Source organism: Alosa alosa, chromosome 10 (assembly GCF_017589495.1).
Source record: "Alosa alosa isolate M-15738 ecotype Scorff River chromosome 10, AALO_Geno_1.1, whole genome shotgun sequence".
Taxonomy (NCBI): Eukaryota; Metazoa; Chordata; class Actinopteri; order Clupeiformes; family Clupeidae; genus Alosa; species Alosa alosa.
The window spans coordinates 16,363,689-16,381,100 of NC_063198.1; the positions used below are offsets into that span (position 1 = coordinate 16,363,689).

Here is a 17,412-nt window from a genome sequence, read left to right on the forward strand (position 1 = left end):
TGGCGACCCATAAGACATTACTTCATTACTTAACATTACTTCACAGGGTCACCAAATGCCCCCCTTCTACAAAAAAAGTAAAAGAAAGAAAAATGATAATAATGCATGTTCTTTAAATATAATTTGGCTTCATTAAAGGCAGAATTTCATCCACCAACACCCGCAGACTGTTTAATATAATGTATCACTCCACAAATTTTCAAGATAATACCATCATAGCAACTCTGGACGCAGAAAAAGCATTTGATAGGGTGAACTGGAATTCATATTTTCCACTTTAGGGAGGTTTGGCTTCGGGGAGTCGTTCATTAACTGGATTAAACTTCTTTACACCTCTCCTTCAGCCACAGTAATCACCAATGGACTAACATCACAAAGTTTCACTCTTCACCGGGGAACTAGACAAGGGTGCCCACTCTCCCCCTCCCTATTTACAATCTTCATTGAACCCCTAGCAGCTGCCATCCGTCAGAACCCCCTCATCAAAGGTGTCCAGACTCCATATATGCATCACAAAATCAGCCTTTATGCTGACGACATTCTTCTCTTTCTTCAAGACCCCACAACATCAGTAGAAGAAACCATCAAACTCATTGACACATTCTCTAACATTTCTGAATACTCAATCAATTGGAATAAATCTGCAGTTCTCCCATTACATCCCAACAGCTGGAATGACGGCCAACTCTTCACCTATTCCACTCTGCACTAACTATATCACTTACTTAGGGATAAAAGTCTCCCCCAGGCTGTCAGACTTATTTAGCCTAAATTATTCCCCTTTACTCACTTCAATAGATGATGACCTTCAACGCTGGAAGAACCTCCCATTATCCATCATGGGCAGAATCTCAGTAATCAAAATGACAATACTGCCCAAAATAAACTATTTACTCTCTATGATTCCAACCCAGCCCACCCCACTCTGGTTTAAGTCTCTCGATTCATTAATCACTAAATTCTACTGGAAAGATAAGACCCCAAGGATCAAACTCACCACTCTCCAAAAACCAAAAGTACTGGGAGGACTAGAGGCCCCACACTTCCAGCACTATGCCCTGGCCAACCAGCTCCACTTCATTTACAAATGGCTACACCCCACCCCCTCAGACAACACATCTCCCTTTCTGCAGTCAGTCAATCAAAAAACATCCATCCTTCAAAGCCCCAACAATTTCATCTACTCTGACAGCCTGGTGGAGATTCTACCACATCACTGATTCACCTATAGCACCATCAATTCGCCCCCCGATTTGGAATATCCCAGATTTCACCGTCAATAAAAAAACACTTAACTTTCACACATGGATGGGAAAGGGCATCACTCACCTTCAACACATTCTTCAAGACAATAATCTGGCCTCATTTTCCTGTTTGGTCGAGAAGCACGGCATCGAGAGTAAACACTTCTTACATTACCTGCAAATTAAATCATCTATCCTAGGAAAAATTAACATCCAGACAGCTAACCTTGACATTCCCCCACCAATCTCAGAGCTGCTTAATATTCCCTCTCCCAAAAAAAACTCTCCCAAATTTACAAAATTATATCTCGTTCAGAAAAACAATTGGCCTGCCATATCACAAATGGGAATCAGACTTATCAATTACTCCCGGTGCCGACTTCTGGACCAAAATGTGCAAAAACATCTACCTCATGACAAAGAATAGTAATCTACAACTAATATAATACAAGGTTCTTCACAGATTTCACTTCACTGCACATAAATTGGCTAAAATGATAACTTTGATAACTTTATTAATTTCACTTTTTCTCTCTGCCTCTCTCATCGTTATTCTGCCGGGGCCCCATTGGATGGCTTGGGAAACTCGGTCCTGGCGAGTCGCTGTGTGGGTTTGGCATAGGTTGGGTCTTGTGGGTTATCTATTGGCCCTGGGCCCCCGTTGTGCACCCTCCTCATACGCTCATGCACACGCCTTGTCCTGGAAGCACACAGCACGGTTTACTCTCTTTTAATTGCACTACATGTTAGGTGACATTCATCAAACATAAACAAAACTACAAAACAGGCTAGGGTAAGAGTGGAGTGCAGGTAGATGCCTCATCAGGTGTCTATCTGCATGCCTCACTTATTTTAATGCACAGATTACAAAAGAGGCATACATCTTACACAGGGTAAGTGTGGTGTGCATGGGGAAATCCTGACAGATATTCACCATGCATGCCCACTAATTTTAATGCTACACACTAGATAGAGCCCTCAACCTAGCCATTCACATACATATTTAGGTCAAGAGTGGCGTGTTGGGTGGAGGTCTGGGGGTGAGGTGGTTGGTCGTGGTAGTGGGGGATGTGTGCATATGCTGGGGGCCTGGGGGGATGGGTGGCACGCAGGTCCTCCCCTGTCAGCTCGTCGTCGTGTAACTGCGGGGGCTGGATGGAACTGTGGCCTTTAATGGGTGCCCAGGTTGTCAATCAGTCAGGCAATCAGTTATTCTTATTATTACACTTATCTTTAACAGAATAATTACAACTCCTCTCCTCTGAAACCCTCCCTCTTTGTGTTCCAGCTTCTCTCCTCCTGGCCCAACAGCAAGCCAGCCTTACACATATGCACACACACACACACACACACACACACACACACACACACACATCCTCACACACTCACTACCCCTCACCCAGCCACCCCCACCCCCATCCCAACACCAACTCATTCACACTCTCAGAGCTCCCATCCGCACCCCCCCCCCCATTCCCCCTTCTTTTCATTCCGGTCATTAATTTCATCCCTGATAATCATATCTGTAATCATCCTGGACGCAAATCATCCTTAGCCTTTCTGTTAATGATGTTATGTTGTGTTAATAAGCCAAGTCAATGTGATGTCTTGTTAAGTTACAGTATGTGTTTGTGTAATGTACATCTGTTTGTCTTATGTAGTATTCTTGTGCATGTCGTAGTGTTGCATTTTCTGTAATGTCAATGGTGTTTGCAATAAAAAAAAAAAAAAAAAAAAAAAATATATATATATATATATATATATATATATATATATATATATATATATATATAATTTGTCAGTTATTTATTTATTTTTTTTCAGTAAATTTGCGTCAACGATCAACGATTCCCAGGACACTGAAAGACCGGGCTGCACTAAACTTGGTGGGCATGTTGCCCCTAAAGGATGACACTGAACCATTGTTTTTTTTAAAAAGTATTTTTTTGGGCTTAGTTGATTGGTTGTCACCGGGATGCAGAGTTAGAGTTCAGAAAGGTGGCAGCCGCAGGAAAGAAGCTTCCTCTAAACCTGCTGGTTCGGTTGTGGAGAGACCTGTAACGCCTCCCGGAGGGCAGTGGGGAGAACAGTCTGTGGTTGGGGTGAGAACAGTCTTTGATGATGCTGCGCGCCTTACACAAGCATTGCTTGCCCTGGATTGGCTCGATGGAGGGGAGTAAGGAACCGGTGATGCGTTGGGCAGTTTTAACCACCCTCTACAGTGCTTTTCGGTTGTGGGCAGAGCAGTTGCCATACCAAACTGTGACACAGTTGGTGAGGACACTCTCGATGGTGCAGGGGTAGAAGTTCACAGGATCTGGGTAGACAGGTGGACCTTTAGTCTCCTCAGAAAGAAAAGACGCTGGTGAGCCTTCTTGATCAGGGTAGAGGTGAGGGTCCAAGAGAGGTCATCAGAGATGTGGACACCCAGGAACTTAAGCTGGTGACAGGCTCCACCTCAGTCCTGTTGATGAGCCAGCTTTAGACTTCCTGAAGTCCACAATGAGCTCTTTGGTCTTTTTGGTGTTGAGAGCCAGGTTGTTGTCAGTGCACCATGATGTAAGGTGCTGGGCCTCCTCCCTGTAGGCCGTTTCATCGTTGTTGCTGATGAGACCAATCACCATAGTACCATAGTGCAAACTTGACAATGGTGTTAGAGCCATGTACAGTTGTACAGTCGTAGGTGAAGAGAGAGTAGAGGAGAGGGCTCAGCACACATCCCTGTGGTACACCGGTGTCCAGGGTGTGGTTGAGAAGGTGTGATTATCTAACCTAACAGGCTGAGGTCTGTTGGTTAGGAAATTCAGAATCCAGTTACAGAGGGAGGTATTGATGCCCAGTTCTCTGAGTTTGGTGAACAGTTTGGAGGGGATCATGGTGTTGAATGCTGAACTAAAGTCAATGAACAGCAACCTCATAGGTGTTGCTATTGTCAAGGTGGGACAGGGCAGAGTGAAGTGTCGTAGAGATAGCATCCTCTGTGCTCCTGTTCTGACGGTAGGTGAATTGGAAGGGGTCCAGTGAGGGTGGTAAGCAGGTCTTGAGATGGGCCAGGAGTGGACCAGCCTCTCTAAGCACTTCATGATGATGGGGGTGAGTGCAACTGGACGGAAGTCATTAAGGCTTGTTGCAGTGGAGTGTTTTGGTACCGGCACGATGGAGGTGGGTTTAAAGCACGCGGGGACAGCCTGGGCTAGTGACAGATTAAATATGTCAGATGGAATGGACAGATTGAGTTACAAATTATGACATAACCATCAACACAAGCATTTACAAAGCATGATTATTGCAGTACTTGAACAGGATTATTCATGTTTTTCTTTCACCTTTTTCATTTACATTATTAGTATTAGCCACTGTACAACGGTACACTGTAGGCCACTGTACAAACTATTACTATTTAGAATATACAGTGCTGTGCATAAGTTAAGACATTTATATATAATAGCATTTATTTATTTACGATAGATGATACATTAAAAAATAATTGATGTCCTATTTTTTTTTTAAAAAAGGCAAAATATGTTTTTTGTTCCTCCCTTTAGTCAATTTCAGCATGGGTGTCTTAACTTTTGCACAGCACTGTATAAACTATATAAACTTCTCTTTCATGTCATTACACTGTATTGGTGCTGTGCAAGTCGAATTGAGTGCCTGTCACTTTAATGCCGTGACGGCCCGTGACGCTTGGTTGATTCTCACGGTTTTAAGCTAACTTAGTAGCATTGTAGTGCATGGTCAAAGATAATGAATGCGTAGCAAGATGGGTCGTCCTAGTTCATGTATATGAGGGCAAAGTGGAGTTCAGTCAGAGACGGGCTCTGGTTCAGTTCCCGCCTGCACAGTACACAGCGTGTATGACTTACGTTTGAACGCCTCGGTTCCACACCAGACAAGCCGAAGTACAAAATAAACTTGGTGTACACCTTCATTAATGTTGATTTTCTCCCGACTGGAGGGTCATACTATCACGACATTCTACTGAAATAGGGAGGAGGGTTTGGAGATCATGATACCGTGTCCGAAATGTGCATCCATTGCACAGAAAAATAAGGCTTTGACAAATTCTGGGAAATTCTTGGATTCTGCCATAGACCTCAATGTTAAAAAGAGAGCCCGATCACTGCATAAATGTGCGGGGGCGTGTACTGCTACCCTATTTGCATAAATTTCCAGGGATAGGAAATGTCCTCTCATGAAGTATCTTCGTAATCAACCATCTTTGGCATGGTGCATAAGAATATGTGGATGAAATTAATTATGTTTCCCATGTCATTTGGTAAAATAAATGGTCAAAAACTCGAAGAAAATCTATCTTGGATTATAGCAGATAAGTGTCTTGTATCATATCTATAATGTTGGTGAGCTCTACAGGAATTACAAACTATCTCAGATGTAAATGGTTGCGTATCCTATTACTCAAATTCAATTAAACCCACCAATAGGCTAGCTAGACCTTAGTTTCACCAGAGAATGTCTAATAAGGGGAGAACTGCCACTCTCGGAAAACTTCCGGTTTCTGAACTGGTGCAGTTCCTCCTGTAGTTCCACATGAGGGCGCTCGTCCACAAGTGCAGAATGCGAGTAATTTGAATATTGTATTCGAAAGGGGAGGTAAAGAAAATACACTTGGTTGAGTATTATATTTTTTAAAGTCACTTAATTGTTCTAAAAAGCCTTTCAAACGTGTCAATGACGTCATTCATTAGCACAATGCTAGCGTGTTATGGGCAACAACGACCCAACCTGTAAGAAATCAAAAGGACATAAGTACTCGTTCATTCAACTTTTGACCTATAACCCATGTTGAAGTTATACAAACTACAATCAAATCTGAGATTTGTCAACGACAATCAGGTGAAAGAGACAAATTTAGCCGTCTAGCTCCATTGACTTCCATTCATTCTGCACTCATGGCGATCGCCCCCAGTGGAAATCTGGTGGAACTGCAACCAAAATTCGGTACAATGGGACTTAAAGGGGTGGTTCAGGATTTTGGACATAGGACCTCATTTCCAAGTAAGCAAGTGTGATATTTATCAGTGGAGACCGTTTTCAACACGTTTCATCCAGTCCTTCTATTTGCAGAGTTCGCAGGTGCTAGGCTAGCGCAAGTCAACGGTATGTGCTAGCCTGCCACTAAAAACAGCCTGGATACCTTGCCACATGCGTCGGGGGTCAGAGTTGTTCTTGAAATGATTCTGTGCTGTTGCATGTTGTGTGTGATGTCTGTATGCTACTGAGACCTTGAATTTCCCCTTGGGGATCAATAAATTATCTATCGATCTATCTATATATCTATCTATCTCAATCTATAGATTAGCTTGTGGTTGTGCTTGGCCTTCTTGATGCCTTTTTTCAGGTTAGCCCTGGATGAGCTATAGGCTTGAGCATCACCTGATCTGAATGCGATGTCTCGTGGCTTCAGCAGGAGTCGGACCTCACTGTTCATCATGGCTTCTGATTAGGGAAAGTCGTAATCCGTTTGAGGGTGGTGACACTGTTGATGTTGGAGTTGATACAGTTGATACAGTCCAAAACAGAGGAGGCATGAATCAGTGTCCGTGTGGGAGTCATGAGTGGCCTGAGCGTGCAGCTCCTCAGGCTGTGTTAGACTTCTCTTGCAAGTTGTCATATTGCAACGGTCGAAATGCACTGACTTGTGTCGTCTCTCGTCTGATGAATTGTGCCAATCAGCCAAGTATGGAACAAAGTGAAGAAGTGAGTATGTGAAGAGTATGATGATGAATTTGATGAATAGATTTAAGATCCGTTTCAGCTACAATTAAAAAACATTTGTACTGCAGACTTATGTATGTCATAATTTAACATTAATTTCAACTCTCAACTGAAAGTAATAGATAATGATCAATAAGGTTGTCTGCATTCAGGTATTGCTGTAAGATGTTGCTCAAATTTATGTTTTTTTACACATAAATTTATCAACCAAAATGAAGAGCAAACTCACATAATGATTCAAATTATGTATGCAAACATCAAACACCATATATGCATCATTAATAATGAGGCTTGGAATATTTTCTGGGCTCTTATGAGTGGTTTAACAAAAAAAAAACCCACTAGGCTGAATTTCCTTTTCTGAAAATCAATGGTGGTCAACTTTGAAGGCCTATACAGCCACAAAGCTACAAGATCCAACTTGCTATCATACCATTTTATACTGCAGAGATATGTAGCTTTCAGAAAAATATAGTGAGAATGTTGACGGCCTCCTGTGACTCATGCCCTAATGCAGGCAAGCAGGCACACGCACACACACAGAAACACACACACACACACACACACACACACACACATAAACACACACACACGCCCACCCCATTACCCCTACACACTCACAAGCGAACACATACACACACACACACAGAAGCACACATACACAAAAACAAACACACTATGCACACACTCATTTACATGCACTAAAGTTGCAAGAGGCTGGAGTAGATGGAGACAAATTGACAGTGATTTATTTTTGCGGAGAGAATGTGCTGGACCGAGTGGCAATATTTTGTACCATTTCGCGGTACATCTTGTGCTTATTAAATCAGGTTAAAAACACAATTATATCTATATGCCCACCACTGTGTCCCTATAAAATATCTCTGGCATAGCCTGTGGCTAAAATGATTGCCTCTTTGATGTGTGTCCTATAGATTGAAATGCACTGTTAGACATTTCAGCAATTTCTACAGTACTTTACTTCATATCACACAGTAAAATACTTTAAATGATTATTTCAGTAACTTACTGTATGTATGGGGAATTTTGCGTAATAAGTGTGGTAAGTTACCAGGTTTTTTTAAAATTGCTGTAAGTTACCATTTAAAAAACAAAATGCGGTAGCCTACGTCACCTGCGACCCCAAGCAAGTGCCCTTCATCTCAAAGGATGCTATTTCGCCACTTGATTGAGAGCGCTGCACCATGGACACTTGACTGGTTGAGCACTGGACAAAAAGGTATGTACCTTAACAAAACAGCCACATGAAAACCTTCTCCACCAGGTCTTCTTTTCATTTTAGTTTTTGTTGAAATAGCAACCGATATAATATAGCACTACCATAAACTTTCAGCGAACACACCTGCTAACATTCATACAGCTTAGCTATCTACCGTTATAGCCAATGTATGATAGATTCTACGGTGACTAGTTCAGACAACCCCGTTTTTGATAGCCTGTCCTGTCCTGCCCTGAAACCTAGTTTTATATTCCCGGTTCCCGATGTTTTATTAAAATTGGCAACTGCTCTGGCTATTGAGTTTAGCTGCTAGCATGCTAGGTGTTTGTCATAGTAACGTTAGCTAACGCTAGCTTTAGGCTACCCCATTTCAGTGATTGGTAGCACCAGAATGCCAATGGGCTTTGTGGTTTTGTGTGTTTATTTTGTTTAGTATTTAGTCTTTACAAAGTAATTGGTTTGGACTGGATAGCGCCGAATGGTTTACAGGGTTGCATGTGAAGTTAGCCAGCAGTTAGCTCTAGGTGCTAGCTTGCAGGAGGGCGCGATCTAGGTAACGTTATAATAATCATCTCTGTGTTGTCTACATTAAAGCCCATGTCTTTGCTTACAAGTGTTTAGCCTTGCTTCATATTTATTTTCAATGAAAGTTCGAGTAGTTGATAGGGCAAAGGTGTTAGGTCAGAGTAGCTAGCTAGCTGCATGGTTTTAGGCAGGGCGGGATATTGTTGGACATGTCTGTATAGCTGAATTTTCCCACAAAATGTATCCATCTTTCTGAGTTTCGGGAGAAGTGGGTGTGGCATTAGGCTTGTGCCCGGGAAAGTAGACCAACGCAACACAGAATATTACCGCAGTGCAGAAGATTAGTCTCGTTAGACGTGCATGGTTTTGCGTGCATGGGCTAACCTTGTAAGTTATTCGAATAGTTTTAATCAGCTTTCGTGTCATTTGCAAATGTAGTGTGGTTACAAAATGTATTATTGCAAGATTTGTCCTCATCAAACGGTGAACTTGAAAACGTTTTGTTTCCACGCAAAAACCCATCGAAATTTGGCCAACTTCAGATTTCGGTGTGGCATAGAACAGTGCCCTGGTAATTTCAGAACATGTTCTGCCTTGAGATCGCACATGCATAGAAATCACATTCCTAACGAATCCCCACAAAACGTAGCGCTTCAACACCGTGACACTATCAGATGCAATGTTCAGGGATGCGATTATGTGTCGAACAACTTTGCGTCCTTGTGCGCTCATTTGAGATTGCATATAAGAAATGGCAAAAACGCCATCACATCTAGAGAACATAAACTTTTAGAAAATGTATGGTTTGAGTGGTTTAATTAGCTTTCTATTAATAAAAGAGGCCAAAATGTATATGCTGTCCACTTGATTTTCATTGTAAGGCCCTCTAGCTCGCAACCTAATATAATATATATTATGGCTAAATGAAGATCAACTTTTAAAAATGTAGACCAATTATTGGCAAATGAAAGAAGTCACTCTTAGTGTAACCCTGTGCTTTATTTTTTAAGACATTTGCAACGGTAACTTCAATTGAGAATGACATGGACCTTCCTATCACACCTCGACTGATCATGCTTGGTAAGAGATGGTTCAGAACTTAGAGAGAAGTTTTTACTGTACAAGGACTGAAGAATATTTCTTTAAAGTGTGTATTTTTCATCTTTCAGGGAACACATTACTGACTTCCACAAAATGGATGGTGAGCATGGAGGGGAAGGTGGCCTTTGTCTTGGATGAGCACTTAAGTTTCACTGATGCCCTGTCAGTATTCTTTTCCAGCTTCTATGTTTTTAACATAGAGTACCAGGAACTTTATTTTACGCGGCCCTTGTTCTATCTAGTGTATCTACACACTAAATGCAGTGTAACAATATGTAATATCATAATATCACGTACTTATGTTGTCCATACATAATGTATTTGTGTGTACCTACAGATCATTAGTACAGGTGTTATAAGAAGTGATTGTAAAAAAAAGGTTTTGAACAACTCACTTTAGCAGTTGGTTTTTCTGCCGCCATCTTGCCAGTCAAGAAGTGAGTTGTTCAAAACCTTTCTTTTAAGTAAACTCTGAACACAATGTTCTCAATGCTCAAGTTCATGTGTTGAGACTCTGGTGATACTTCGAGCAAAGTTTCATGTTGTGTCGGGCCATCTTAGTACACTACAAAATAGCATCATAGTATGACCGCATCAAAACAGTAGTGCCCCCACTAGTTTGATTCACAAAAAGACCCTAGGTTGCATTTTGGCAAGAGTTACGTTTTAACAGAACATGCCACTTTTTAGGGGGAAATTAGCTTGTTTGCAGTGTGCTCCAGTGTTATTTAAGGAAATGCATACCATTCTGTTCTTTTTGCGTGTGATACTTAGTTATAAGTGTATGGGACTGTTAGAATTAAGCTCCCAGGACTACCAGAGGGAGCTATATGCTAACGGTCCCACAGACTTCCAGTGATTATGCTTAGCTGGGCTAACAGTGTTAAACAGGGCATTGCCAGCTTAGAGTGGAAAATGGTATCCTCATATCTAACTCTGGGGTAGACTGCAAATATCCGTTTTCCCAAAAAGGTATCATGTTTTTTTAACTTAACTATAACTGCTTATTTGTGATCCAGTTATCATAATTTTGCCTGTTTGGTGACATAAAGACTCTGTAAAGCACCATGAGACATGTGTAATGTTTTGGCGCTCTATAAGTGAAATTAAATTGAAAATTGAAATTATATTGTAGCATGTCCCAAAGGGGATGTGAAAGCTTCACCTTCATCATATTGATTACGTATCTAATGTTTTTTTTGTTTTTTTTATCTACTCTCATCTTGTCCAGATTCTTTGTGAGAATTAATCCCGAGGATGGAACTAAGTGTACAACAAAAACAGGAGTGAGCCGAAAAACAGGACAGTTGGTGAAGAGAAAGGCCTTACCAATCAACAACAGAGTGGCGTCATTTGTGTCTAGGCTGACCCAATTTGAGTGGCAGCACTCAAACTAGGTGTGAATGTCACATTAGGGTAACACATATTTTTCTGGTAGACTGTTTTATAGTTTCTGGAGGGTTTGGCCCAAGGTTTTGGAGCTGATTTTTTTATTGTTAGTGCACTCAGGCTAGTCCTGCCCAAATGAAGAAGCGGGTCAGTGGAGGTTAGTGGAGTCTATGGCTGGTTAAATCTCTCGGTTGAATGCCATGGCCATTGGCCGAACGTAGCTGACCCCACACTTAGGCCATCCTTAAAAATATTTTTGTTTGCAGTAACAGCCAAAAAAAATTAAAAATGGGTCGGTAGGTAGGTCAATATTTTTTTTTTCAAGATTCAAAGTAAAAAAAAAAGTACAATTTTGGTCATGGTGATTACGTAGGAATGAATTTACACAAATGTGCATATCGTGACGTAACTGACTGGGTCTTCAACCCGTGCCTTCAGGCGCACCATTGCAAACCTCATTCTGATGCAGGTTATATAGACCAGCCTTTCTCAAACTTCTTTGACCTGAGGCCCAGTCATGGCAGACTTTTGGGTCATAAGGCTCATCCACATGTACCCAGAAAGAAGGCTACAATAGCTCTTGGCCACGTTATATTGAAATTTGACTATACAATACTCAATGCTATACAGTGTATTATACAGTCTCTGCTCTGTGTCTAAGGAAGTTCTAAAAAACAACGTCGTTCTATTAAGTTTCGTTAAATAAATAAATAGCCTTCCAACAGGTTGAAGCGGAGCTTTGATACCAACGTTATCGATTAGTTTCAGTTCCTCTCGCGCAGACGCGCATTGAATGAATGCTCATACCACCACTTAATTGTAGGGCTCCATGTTTAATGACATCGATAGCAGAAACGTTTGTTTTCTTTTTTCGTCGATCCGCGGTTTCTTGATCAACTGCGCAGCAAATTATCAGATGAAGCACCGGGCCTAATTTCACTCCACGACTCCGCGGACCAGCAGTCTCCATGTTGCGGACCCATATTTTGAGAAATGCTGAATAGACCACAACCATCTGGCCACAGTTCTTCCAGAACTTCGTGCCAAGTAAAAGCGTTATCAGTTTGTGTGAATGAAACGAAGCGTAGGCCATAGTGTGACATGCGTAAAACCAATGGTATAGAGATGACGCCACAGGTTTTTTTTAAGTGAGCCACGTTTGCATGTAGGCAATTTATATTCACAATACTTGGGCCTACTAAAAGAAATATTATTTTATTGCGTTTGTATTGGTTGTTTAGAGGGAAAAAAAACAATCGGTCGGTATTAACGCAAGTTTACAACCGGCAAGTCGGTCGGACTAAAAGGGGAAAAAAAAAAATATTTGGGTCGGTTCTAAATTGACAGGGTCGGTCGGGTTACGGCAAACGAAAATATTTTTAAGGATGGCCTTATCGCCATGGCCACAGGGCTCAAGGGGTTCCTGCTATTCAAGCAAACAGCCAAAAGAACGACCAAGACAACTCACCAATGCCATTTGAATGCAACATCTTGCAGAACTATATACACCAATATTTAAAAGTGGCACTTTTTGTCTTTTTTTAGATTTTTGTTGCTGTTGTTATTTTGTTAAATACTTGACTGTCAGATAGTTATGTAAGATAAATCAGATTTTACCAAAAATACTTGCAGACCACCAAAACATCCTCCATCCTCCATGTGAGACCACACAAAAAAACCACACAAACCACACAGAAAAACACATCCAGACACACAAATGTGTCCCCATATCCTTTTGTGCCCATGTGTACTCACAACAAAATACATACAAAAACAAATTTCCCCTTTGTTTGCCTGGTTCCTTGTTTGAGTGCAAATGGCAAAATGAAATGTGAATTGAAATGTATACTTTGAGTTAAATAAACTTGATTATATTTTTCAATGTTTGGATGTGTACATTTTATTAGCAGCAGGCTACTTCTGTATAATACAGTTAAACAGGTAAATAAATAAAATGTTATAATATGCCAAATCCCATAACCATAATAAGCAGTAATAGTGTCTACAGTACTGTTACTGTACAATTGAGATACAGTAGTGGTACTGTAAACCTGAATTACAGTAACTCCAATGCAGTACTGTTTATCTGGAGGTTTACAGTACTGTTACTGTACAATGAGATACAGTAGTGGTACTGTAAATCTGAATTACAGTAACTTACTGGCAAAAGTGCTGCCAGTTAGTTACTGTAAAATGGCACTGAAATGTCTAACTGTGGTGGTGTGTAGTGATATGTAAATATGCAATTCCTCTGTTAGTGTCCTCTGCAGCTACACTGGAAATCCAGAGTTCTCACGAAAGCACAATATTATTTTATATAATTAACAAACCTTAATCTTTCTACCAGGGTCTGGATTTTCCAGGTACTCTGCAGCAAGAATTAAATTAAAATCCCCCACTGTGGTCAATAGGACTTTTCATTCTAGCAACAGTTTGGGGATCTTCAGAAAGCATATAAGACTAAGATTTATTCATTGTATTTAACTAATTGTCTTATAACGTTTTTTCAACGATTTTTTTATTTAGGCTTTATGCCTTTACTTTAAACTGTTCATGTTAATCTTAATGTAATGTTTATTGATATCATTATATGTGCTTTGGAAATGTACCTGCTATGAACCATAAACTTCAACATAAAAGATAAATTCTATATATTAAAAAAATGTTTTGGGGGCTTTATCGAGACCACCACCACCCTGGTGATGCAATGCATCTTGTGCCAGAACACTCACCAGGTAGAGAGGGGAAGGGATCAGCCAATTACAGACTGGGAGATTATTGGATGGCCAGATGGAATGAGTTTGGGAATCTTCTTACCTAGTAGAGTAAAGGGATTACTTTTCCATATAGCCAAGTCAAGTCAACTTTATTTGTAGGCTGCACTTTCAAAACCAATAGTTGCACCAAAAAGTGCTTTCCAGTCGGGGATACGTTGATAGTGAATTTAGACAGAAACCCAAGGATATATAAATAAACAACTAATGCAAATGAAAGGAATAAAACAAAAGCAGTCAATCCAAATTCAAGCCTCTTCTTGGTGTGGATCTGGATGTCCATGTTGGAGGCCCGAGATATGGTGGTGTGGCCCGTCTGTAAATAGACCACTAGTTTTTATGTGAGTGGACAAACACATCGACAGGGAGAGGGACAGACAGATGGACCAGTTTACAACCCTTTCCTCTGGGTGGGGACTGCGTAATAAACGAAAATACAAACACAAAATCACATCAAGCTGACAAAATCAAAGTGGATTATAATCTCACTACTATATGAGGATGGGAAATGTACTTTGGCTATTGTCGCTAACCACATAATTAAATTGATAAATCAAATTTTAATTCTGAGCTAAAGAACACCACAAGTGTCTTTACAACAGCCCTTTTATTTGGTATGGTCTAGACAGGGATAGGCTACTTGGGTAGAAATCATGGTAGAAATGTTAACCTGGCTATCAAGTGTAGTACATTACTCCAACCAGCTGGGGCCGTAAAGAGGAAATCATAGACATGTGACACGTAGCTTTAAAAATACATAGTAGCCCCTTTGAATAGTGGTTTTAATATACGCGGAGAGGAAACTGGAGTAAAACTGGCAGTAAACATTTCCACAATGTTTGATTAAGTCAGAGAATGACTAATAAGGGAGGGCTCTGATTAAGTTTGATCCCCCCTGCGTAAACGTTGGGGTTAACTTCCGGTTTGTTTCACAATTTCCCAGCTTGCCCTGCAAAAATTCTTTCTCTTCCGTAGTACTGTCTTCTGTGGAGACAGCCGAAACGGTGAGCCAAATGAAATCTACTATCATCTTTTTATATTTAAGTTGTAAAAATACTGTCTTTAATACTTTACTTGTTAGTTTAGATAATAATCACAAACAAGGAGTTATTTCTGTAAATACTATGCGTAAAGATGAATTAATATGCTAGACGGTAGCCTGTGGTGGTCAACTCGCCCGTTGGAGATGAGATGCGTTAGATGTAGATGTTAATTGTATTAACCTCGCTTTTTGAACTAAGTGCACCGTACATTTGTATGTATTCTTGATGACTACATGAGAACGTGTAAAATGAAAGGTTCAAAGCCTCAACGTTGCTCCCAATGTTGCCTAAACAAGCATCGGCATGAATGGTTGCTAGTTGTTTTCCATGCTTGTTAAAGTTACCTGCGAAGCAGCGCTGACACCACAAACGTGGCACTAGTTATGATTGTTTGGTAAATGGATAGCCCTGCATTTTCTATTTCCCCAATTAGCCGAGTGTCAGTTTGATTACTTGCTTGTTTTCGCGAGGTTAACTTACTGTAATGTTTCATGCGCAGCTTGTGGTATACTAGCTAAAGTAGCACTGCCCATCTTGGTTAGAATACAGCGTAGCATTAGCCTTGTGCGCGTTGTTTGTAATGGGTCAGCTTGCCATTGACGTAACTTGTATTTTTTGTCTATAATGTACAGTCACCATGGCGGCCCTCAGACCCCTCACGAAACCCAAAATTGTTAAGAAGAGGACCAAGAAGTTCATCAGGCACCAGTCGGATCGCTATGTCAAGATCGCGGTAAGTTCGAAACATTAAACATAACATTGCATTTGTCAGTTTCATCTGTATTGCCTTGTGTATAGTGTTTTGAAATTCTGTTAAGAATTATAATTGAGATTTGTTATGTGTCTTGCAGAAAAACTGGAGGAAGCCCAGAGGTATTGACAACAGGGTCCGCAGGCGATTCAAGGGCCAGATGCTGATGCCCAACATTGGTTATGGTAGTAACAAGAAGACCAAGCACATGCTGCCCACTGGGTTCAGGAAGTTCCTTGTCCATAATGTCAAGGAACTCGAAGTTCTTATGATGAGCAACAAGTAAGTGTGTGTTTTTGTGGAGTGTATTAAAAATTAAGATACAAGACCCCGGAGTTGTATGCTTGGGTGTGAATAGCCATTTGCTTGAGTGGCTTTGTAGTGTAGCCTACAGTGTTTCTAGTCATGGTTATGAGTTGGTATGCTTAGACTATTATAGTAGACAGTAATGGTGGACTCCCATACGGTCTTGGCAGCATTTACTCTTGTTGGATAAGGGAAATATTGTGCATGGTGTATATTGAACTGCTGTCAAGTTCTGGAGTAATAAGATACTTATATTTGCCTGTCTCCTCAAATCATACCTGTGGAGTTGTCTGTACTCAGTGTCGGGTATTGACAGAGGAGGGATAGCAGGGCAGAGGAGATACCCATTCCAGCTTGAGCTCTCCCCATAGCTCACAGCTGGAAGATAATCTGCAACACAACACACAAAAAAATTCAAGATTATTGGTTGATCAACTGAAAAAAATATGATTGTGTTAATCAGAAGTTCAGGTGAGCAGCATGCATTGGCTGTATTTGCTGCCATCTGCTTTGAATTCAAACAGTGCTTTTTTTGCTACCTTCTGACAAGACCTACCTGCAGTAGTGAAGGCCTCAGGCATGTTCAGGGCTTGAAGTGTTCAGGCACAGTGCCTGAATTCAGGTTTGGGCTGGGGCATTTCAGATATGAAAATATGCTTCTTTGCTTCAATCCCTGCATGTTGCTTGTGTACATAAAATATATATGCCTGTCACTTTTGAGAAACTGTTTGATTAATCTGTATGTTGTTCATGGGTTTCTAAGCTTGGTAAATCCAGGGAAGTAACATGTTCCCCTACATTGCTCATAGCTTGTATGTTGGTGGTGTTGAATGGTTTACCACTGTTGGACACCCAGCAACTCCTTTTTTTAGTTAGTCCAGCTCCTTTAACAACAACATTTCTCCTTCCTTTAGGACCCACTGTGCAGAGATCGCCCACAATGTGTCCTCAAAGAACAGGAAGCTTATTGTGGAGAGGGCAGCTCAGTTGGCCGTCAAGATTACCAATCCCAATGCCAGACTGCGCAGCGAGGAGAACGAATAATCTGGCCATTGACATTATTGTTCTTTTCAATAAATTTAAAGTTATAAAACCCAGTTCTTTGTGTGGATTGCTGCTTTATTAGAGGTAAGGTTCAGTGTGATGGGTATATGACCGGAACAGGTAGTGTGCCTAGGTGTAGCTCTGTTAAAATGTTACCCACACCCCTTTAAAATGAATTAATTGCAGTAAAATAACAGAACAGTTTGCTGTGTTGAAACTGTTAAGATGTTCACATTATATAGATATGCTATATCAA

At 40.8% G+C, this 17,412-nt stretch overlaps 1 protein-coding gene and 1 long non-coding RNA gene across 3 annotated transcripts; both read left to right on the forward strand.

The window, feature by feature from the left end:
- Positions 1 to 8,093: 8,093 nt before the first annotated feature.
- On the forward strand, positions 8,094 to 11,463 carry LOC125301766. 2 transcript variants are annotated; one of them, XR_007194798.1, is made up of 4 exons: positions 8,094 to 8,223; positions 9,759 to 9,828; positions 9,918 to 10,011; positions 11,081 to 11,463. It is a non-coding gene; the product is annotated as an uncharacterized LOC125301766 (long non-coding RNA). The 2 variants fall into 2 exon arrangements; XR_007194797.1 differs by lacking the exon at positions 11,081 to 11,463 and having other exon boundaries at positions 9,918 to 10,187.
- Positions 11,464 to 14,871: 3,408 nt separating this feature from the next.
- rpl32 (ribosomal protein L32) lies at positions 14,872 to 17,209 on the forward strand. The gene is made up of 4 exons (XM_048254494.1): positions 14,872 to 15,016; positions 15,688 to 15,788; positions 15,907 to 16,088; positions 17,027 to 17,209. The coding sequence occupies exons 2-4, from the start codon at positions 15,693 to 15,695 to the stop codon at positions 17,154 to 17,156; spliced, it is 408 nt and encodes a 135-aa protein (XP_048110451.1). The 5' UTR covers positions 14,872 to 15,016; positions 15,688 to 15,692; the 3' UTR covers positions 17,157 to 17,209.
- The last annotated feature ends 203 nt before the right edge of the window (positions 17,210 to 17,412 follow it).

Excerpts from the sequence above, each read along its gene's own strand:
- rpl32 (XM_048254494.1), top strand. The coding sequence starts at position 15,693 with ATGGCGGCCCTCAGACCCCTCACGAAACCCAAAATTGTTAAGAAGAGG. Across the intron at positions 15,789-15,906 it reads ATCGCTATGTCAAGATCGCG|AAAAACTGGAGGAAGCCCAG; the intron begins GTAAGTTCGAAA and ends TGTGTCTTGCAG. Across the intron at positions 16,089-17,026 it reads GTTCTTATGATGAGCAACAA|GACCCACTGTGCAGAGATCG; the intron begins GTAAGTGTGTGT and ends TCCTTCCTTTAG.